Genomic DNA, 7,500 nt, shown 5'->3' with positions numbered 1-7,500 from the left:
TCTCATTCAAACTCTCTCATTTCTCTCATTCTCATTATCCTTATCAAAAACACTCATTCAAACTCTCTCATTTCTCTCATTACAGCTCTAATCCTCATTTAAAGAATCTTCTCTCATTCAAACTCTCTCATTAACTCTTTCTCATCCTCATTAAAAAAAACCTCTCTCATCCAAATTCATTTCTCTCATTAACTCTCACATTCTCATTATCCTCATAAAAAGCTCTCGTTCAAACTCCCTTATTTCTCTCATCAAATCTCTCATTCTCATTATCCTCATTAAAAACACTCATTCAAACTCTCATTTCTCTCATGAACTCTCACATTCTCATTATCCTCATAAGAAGCTCTCATTCAAACTCCCTTATTTCTCTCATTCTCATTATCCCCATTAAAAACACTCATTTTAACTCTCATTTTTCTCATTAACTCTCACATTCTCATTATCCTCATAAAAAGCTCTCATTCAAACTCTCATTCTCATTATCCTCATTAAAAAAACTTCTCTCATCCAAACTCTCTAATTTCTCTCACTAACTCTCACATTCTCATTATCCTCATAAAAAGCTCTCATTCAAGCTCTCATTTCTCTCATTCTCATTATCCTTATTAAGAACACTCATTCAAACTCTCTCATTTCTCTCATTACAGCTCTAATTCTCATTATCCTCATTTAAAAAAACTTCTCTCGTTCAAACTCTCATTTCTCTTTCTCATTATCCTCATTAAAAAGACTTCTCTCATCCAAACTCATTTCTCTCACTAACTCACATTCTCATTATCCTCATAAAAAGCTCTCGTTCAAACTCTCTCATTTCTCTCATTAACTCTTTCATTCTCTCTATCCTCATTAAAGAAACTCATTCAAACTCTCTCATTTGTCTCATTAACTCTCATTCTCATTATCCTCATTAAAAAAAAAAAACATTCAAATTCTCATTTCTCTCGTTCAGAATGAGAGCGCTGTGGCTGACCGTCCTGGCTGGCTGTTCCTTGGCTGCGAGTAAGTTCAGTTTGGTTGGAATAACAGCTGTTGTGGTAACGGTGGTACTAATTAAGGTTTAAATTAAGGTTGCGTATTGGTTGTTAAGGTTAATTGGTTGTTTGGGCTATTTTGGGATTCGGTTTTGGATCTTTTTGTTCAGGGATACTTTTTTATTTTTTATTTTTATCTTTATGTGTTACGGTGGTACTAATTAAGGTTTAAATTAAGGTTTCGTATTGGTTGTTAAGGTTAATTGGTTGTTTGGGTTATTTTTTTTTCAGGGATATTTTTTTATTATTTATTTTTATCTTTATGTGTTACGGTGGTACTAATTAAGGTTTAAATTAAGGTTTCGTATTGGTTGTTAAGGTTAATTGGTTGTTTGGGTTATTTTTTTTTTCAGGGATGCTTTTTTATTATTTATTTTTATCTTTATGTGTTACGGTGGTACTAATTAAGGTTTAAATTAAGGTTGCGTATTGGTTGTTAAAGTTAATTGGTTGTTTGGGCTATTTTGGGATTCGGTTTTGGATATTTTTTCAGGGATACTTTTTTGTTTTTTATTTTTATCTTTTTTATTGTGTTACAAATGGATTTCTATTTCGTAGTTTGTTTTTGTTTTTTTCTTCTTCCTCTTCTTTTCAGTATCTGTTTATATTTTTTTTTCGTATTGTTTGATGGTAAACACTTTTATTGCTGATTGCTTTGTTATTTCGTTCTATTTCGTAAAAAAAAAAAGGAATTCTTGTTGGTATTGTTTTAGTAATCTTTATAATTAGTTCATATTATGTTCAAAGAGTCTATCATCATTGCTAATGCCATTAAAATTATGATCAAGTTTGTTATATATATATATATATATATATATATATATATATATATATATATATATATATATATATATATATATATATATAAATTTACACAGGCGCTCCCTCTACAGTCGTCTTGGATCCCAGAGATTGTAAAGGCTTCCGGTGTCTTGTTTTCCTCTATTTTTCCTTCCTTTCCCCTCCTTTTCCTTCCTTTCGTAGCCCACTCTCATTTCTCTCTCTATCCCTTCCTTTCTGATAAACTAATTTAATGTAAGAACTTAAAAAATCTAAGAACTCGCTCTAAATGTACATTAACGCTCCCTTGGCAGATAACTAGCAACCCAAAAACTAAAAAAAAAGGTCCCCTTTGCTTATTCTCCTTCCCTTTGCCCTTCTCTTCCCCTCTGCTTCCTCCCCTTTCTTGTCAATGTAATAATCATTAAAATATATCTAAAAACTCACTCTAAATTAACACTAACGCTCCCTTGGCAGCCATCTTGGACCTCAAAAACCACTCCCTCTCTTTCCCTCCTCTTCCTCCTCTCTCTTTCCTTCTTAATAATCTAACCAAATAACTGAAATATAATAATAATAAAAATAGAAATAAAAAAACACTCTCTCTAAATTTACATTAATGCTCCCTAGGCAGCCATCTTGGACCTCAAAGACCTGTCCTATTTCCCTCCCTTTTCTCCTCTCTCTTTCATTCTTAATAATCTAATCTAACCAAATAACTGAAACATAATAATAAAAAAAAAGAAATAAAAAGTCACTCTCTAAATTTACATCAATGCTCCCTTGGCAGCCATCTTGGACCTCAAAGACCTCTCCTTCTCTTCCCCTCCCCTTCTTCCTGTCTCTTTCATTCTTAATAATCTAATCTAACCAAATAACTGAAACATAATAATAAAAAAAGAAATAAAAAGCCGCTCTCTAAATTTACATTAATGCTCCCTTGGCAGCCATCTTGGACCCCAAAGACCTCTCCTTCTCTTCCCCTTCCCTTCTACCTCTCTCTTTCCTTCTTAATAATCTAATCTAACCAAATAATTGAAACATAATAATAATAAAAAGAAATAAAAAGTCACTCTCTCTAAATCTACATCAATGCTCCCTTGGCAGCCATCTTGGACCTCGAAGACCTCTCCTTCTCTTTCCCCTTCCCTTCCTCCTGTCTCTTTCATTCTTAATAATCTAACCAAATAACTGAAATATAATAATAATAAAAATATAAATAAAAAAACACTCTCTAAATTTACATTAATGCTCCCTTGGCAGCCATCTTGGACCCCAAAGACCTCTCCTTCTCTTCCTCCTCTCTCTGTCCTAAATAATCGAATCTAACCAAATAACTGAAACATAATAATAAAAAGAGAAATAAAAAGTCCCTCTCTAAATTTACATTAATGCTCCCTTGGCAGCCATCTTGGATCCCAAAGACTGCAAGGAGTTTCCGTGTCTGATCTTCGAAGATGACTTTGACTTCCTCGACCACAGTGTCTGGGAACACGAAATCACAATGTCGGGCGGAGGAGTAAGTGCATATAACATATTTACAAATTCTTTGTTTTTGTTGTTATTCATTTTTTTCATTATGATTTATTGTTCTTTTATCGTTGCCAGATATTGTTGTGTATTGTTTGTTATTGCTATTTGTTATTGTTGTTTATGTTTTCAATACTCTTTCGTTATTATTATTGTTATTACTTTGCTTTATTATTGTTGTTAAATCTAATATTACCCTTGCTAATATTATTATCATTACTGAGAGAGAGAGAGAAAGATATGGGAAGAAGAGAGAGAGAGAGAGAGAGAGAGAGAGAGAGAGAGAGAGAGAGAGAGAGAGAGAGAGAGAGAGAGAGAGAGAGAGAGAGAGAGAGAGAGAGAGAGGGGGAGAGAGAGAGAGAGAGAGAGAGAGAGAGAGAGAGAGAGAGAGAGAGAGAGAGAGAGAGAGAGAGAGAGAGAGAGAGAGAGAGAGAGAGAGAGAGAGAGAAGGGGAGGAAAGGGAGAAGGGGCGATGGGAGAGAGATCGATAGAAAGGAAGGAGAGAGAGAAGTGAAAGAGAGAGAGAGAGAAGGGAAGGAGAGAAAGAGAAAGAGAAGGAGAGAGAGAAGGGAAGGGAAGAGAGATAAGGGAAGGAAAGAGAGAGAGAAAGAGAAATAAATGTATGTTCGTGTTCTTGTATCTGCTTTATATGCGTGTATAAAAACGCTCTCAGAATAACAACTCATTTGCACTCTTTCAGAACTGGGAGTTTCAGGCTTACGTCAACAACCGCAGTATTAGTTATACTCGGGATTCTACGCTGTTCATTAAACCCGTAAGTCCGGTTTAAGTTTATCTTCCGGTTTCTTATTATTACTGTCGTTAGCAATTGTCGTTAGCAAAGTTGTTATAATCTAATTTTTATTGTTGATTGGCATTACTATTGTTATATTCGTATTGATTATCATCATCATCATCTTCTCATTATCATATCATCATCACCATCATCATCATCAACATAGCATCATCAACAATATCATCATCATCATCATATCATTATAATATCATCATCACCATCATCATGACTAATATTATTTTCACTATCTTTACCATTATCCTCATTACTGTCATGATTATCACTATTATTATCGCTATTAATACCATCCCCATCGCTTCATTTACCTCATATTGTACCCGCTCTTCCATGATCGCACCTCCTCCCTCTTCCACACATCAACAGGAACTAATCTCAAACTGGGAAGGCGAAGGGTTCTTATTCAGCGGCGAACTAAACCTCTGGGGCATGAACGGCCGGAATGACGTCTGCACATCGAATTCCTACTCGGGTTGCTCCAGAGTCGGTTCGGCGAACAACCTCGTGAATCCGATCCTAAGCGCTCGGCTGCGAACGCTCTCGGACTTCGCTTTCAGGTGTTGTTTCCCGCGTTTATTGTTTTGGTGTCATATCATTTATTTATTTTTTTTTATCGTATATGGATATCGATTTTTGAAAGATATTGATTTGTTTTAAGTCGTGGATAATATTAACCCAAGTTAGATGGGGATATACTTTGATTATGAAGAGAATTTACTTGAATTAAGATGTACTTAATATTGCTTTACCTTATTTGATTAACGAAAGATTTTACATGAGAGCTAAATTCACTTAAATTCGTATTATGTATATATATATATATATATATATATATATATATATATATATATGTATATATATATATATGTATATATATATATATATATATATATATATATATATATATATATATATATATATATATATATATATATATATATATATATATATATATATATATATATTTGCTTTAACTGATACGTAACTATCGACCTTACTCTACAATCAACCAAATATGGTAAAAGATATAAGAATGACATAAATAGCAATAAATCGTCTAACAGAATTACTAATCTCTTTTTAACCTGCCTCAGGTACGGCCGCGTAGAAGTTAGAGCAAAAATGCCTCGCGGGGATTGGCTGTGGCCAGGTAAGGAGGAATCAGCTGGTCCCTGCATTTCCTCTAATTTTGTTCATTATCTTATCTTATTGTTGTAATTCTTCTCTATCTATTATTATTTTTTTCTTTCAGTTATTTAGATATTCTTAAAGCTTCGTTAGTCAGTGTGTCAACTTCTCTGGGTTTTTTTCAGTTCATGTCATGTTTTTGAAGTTTTAAGTAAAGGTGAACAGCTTTCTGTGTTTTCTGTGCGTGTAACATTTTCATTTTAGTTATTCTAGTTCTTTCTGGATCCCAGTGGCCCAGTCCAAGCAACATACGGTTCTTAATTTTGTGCTTTCTCAAATTTCCCATACATTTCACCATCATTATTCCTGTTCATCCTCCATTCATCTCTTTTATTTCTCATTTCCCCCAATTTTCCTTTTTTCGTCCAACAGCTGTGTGGATGCTACCTCGGAACTGGCCCTACGGGAGGTGGCCAGCGAGCGGGGAGATCGACATTGTGGAGGCCAGAGGTAGGTCAAGGGGTCAGAGGTCATTGTATAGGTACTTTATAGTACGTATTTATGTGTCTTTAGAGAGTTTAAGGTGCAAAGAGGATAGGTGTTGATAGTGGTAACAATGGTAATGAATGACATTTACACTAATTTTGTATAAATTGCCTTACAAAATTTGAAAGAGAAATATGACAAGATATATGATGATTTTAAAGAATTCTGTAATTATCATTATCATCATATTTAATCGTAATAGTATCAATAGTAGTGACAATACGAAGCGAGAACAATATACCACAGTTTACCCTAAAACATTTTCTTTCAATATTCGTTTTCTTTTTTAAAGGTAACGAGAACTATGGTAATTTAGGAAACCAGTACGGAGGCACAACCTTGCACTGGGGTCCTTACTTTCACGAAAATAAATACGATCTGACGCATAAGATATAGTAAGTATTTTATATAGGAGTGATCTCAGCATCAAAATGATAGAAATGGCACGAGAGAAATTGCAAGTAAAGGAGGACGAGGTAGATTAAGACCTTTTATATTTTATTTTGTTAGCGCTGCCTGTGATGGGTCGTTCGCAGATAGCTTTCACATCTGGAGAGTTGACTGGACGAAGGACAGCTTGAAGTAAGTATGAGAAAAGAGAATGAATAGGGAAGAATAAGGAACGAAAGGCAGACATATGCATAAATCGAGAGAGACAGGTAGAGGGAGAGAAGGAGAAGGAGAGTAAGAGTGAGAGTGAGAAAGAGAGGGAGAGGAAGAGGTAAAGGAAGAGAGAGAGGGAGAGGAAAAGGAAGAGAAAGAGGAAGTAAAAGAACAAGAGGAAGAGAGAGAGAGAGAGAGATTACTGATTTCTAATAATCTTTAAGAGGTCAATGTAAAAAGGTATAAAAAATCTAAACAAAAAAATTTAAAAAATTATCAGACAAAATACACCACTAGCTCTCCGGTGAAGACAAACAAACAGACAGATTTATGAATGAAGAAGACAATAAAAAGACAACTAAAAAAAAATCAACGAAAGTCAACGAAAAAGACACCAGAATTCCCCAATAACTCAGAACTGTGATCCGACACTTCTTCACAACCGTCACCAACACGAAAATAATTCTACCGACTGCTTCATTTACGGAAATTTATCTCCAGGTTCTACGTCGACGATACCTTGGAATTGGAAGTCGACCCCGGTACAAATTTCTGGGATTTTGGAGGCTTCGGAGATGGGATCGACAACCCCTGGGCGACCGGATCCAAGATGGCGCCCTTTGACCAAGAGGTTTGTAGGACTTAAAACAAGTGACGATCGCAAAGTTTGTGGAATCTTATCTGTTGTTTGTGGTTTACGATAGGATTTTTCTTCTTTTTCCTTTTCTCCTTCTTCTCTCTTCTTTTATCCAGCTTTTTGCTATGCCCATGTTTCGGAAATTTCATTTCTTGTTAACCTATCATGGTTGTTTCGTTTTTTGTTTTTGTTTTTTTTAGCAAATCAAATTCCAAATCTGTATCCTTATGAATATTCTATTTATGTTTCTTTCATTGCTCACTACATTAGTTTCCATACTTTTTTGTTTCTCTTTTTTTAGATCAAGATCGGTTCGTACACCAGAACATGAACACATTTTTACAGACTCTCTCTATTAATTTCTTTCATTCACTTTCAATATTTTTTTCCTTTCCACTTGATTTTAATCCGATTTTTATACAATATTT

At 34.5% G+C, this 7,500-nt stretch overlaps 1 protein-coding gene across 1 annotated transcript in view; it reads left to right on the top strand.

Annotated features, from left to right (window-relative positions):
• LOC138863220 (beta-1,3-glucan-binding protein-like) overlaps positions 1-7,403 on the top strand; it is a 9,415-nt gene extending 2,012 nt beyond the window's left edge. The window contains exons 2-11 of the mRNA XM_070127392.1: positions 953-1,002; positions 3,221-3,333; positions 4,045-4,119; positions 4,525-4,715; positions 5,253-5,308; positions 5,719-5,796; positions 6,125-6,227; positions 6,343-6,414; positions 6,937-7,066; positions 7,374-7,403. Of these exons, the coding sequence (XP_069983493.1) occupies positions 954-1,002; positions 3,221-3,333; positions 4,045-4,119; positions 4,525-4,715; positions 5,253-5,308; positions 5,719-5,796; positions 6,125-6,227; positions 6,343-6,414; positions 6,937-7,066; positions 7,374-7,403 (897 nt within the window). The 5' untranslated portion in view covers position 953. The remainder of the gene's footprint in view (positions 1-952; positions 1,003-3,220; positions 3,334-4,044; positions 4,120-4,524; positions 4,716-5,252; positions 5,309-5,718; positions 5,797-6,124; positions 6,228-6,342; positions 6,415-6,936; positions 7,067-7,373) is intronic.
• Positions 7,404-7,500: the final 97 nt, after the last annotated feature.

The sequence above is a fragment of the Penaeus vannamei genome, chromosome 11 (genome assembly GCF_042767895.1).
Source record: "Penaeus vannamei isolate JL-2024 chromosome 11, ASM4276789v1, whole genome shotgun sequence".
NCBI classification, from domain to species: Eukaryota; Metazoa; Arthropoda; class Malacostraca; order Decapoda; family Penaeidae; genus Penaeus; species Penaeus vannamei.
Note: the sequence above shows the minus strand (reverse complement) of the source record. Positions and strands in the feature narration are given on the sequence as shown.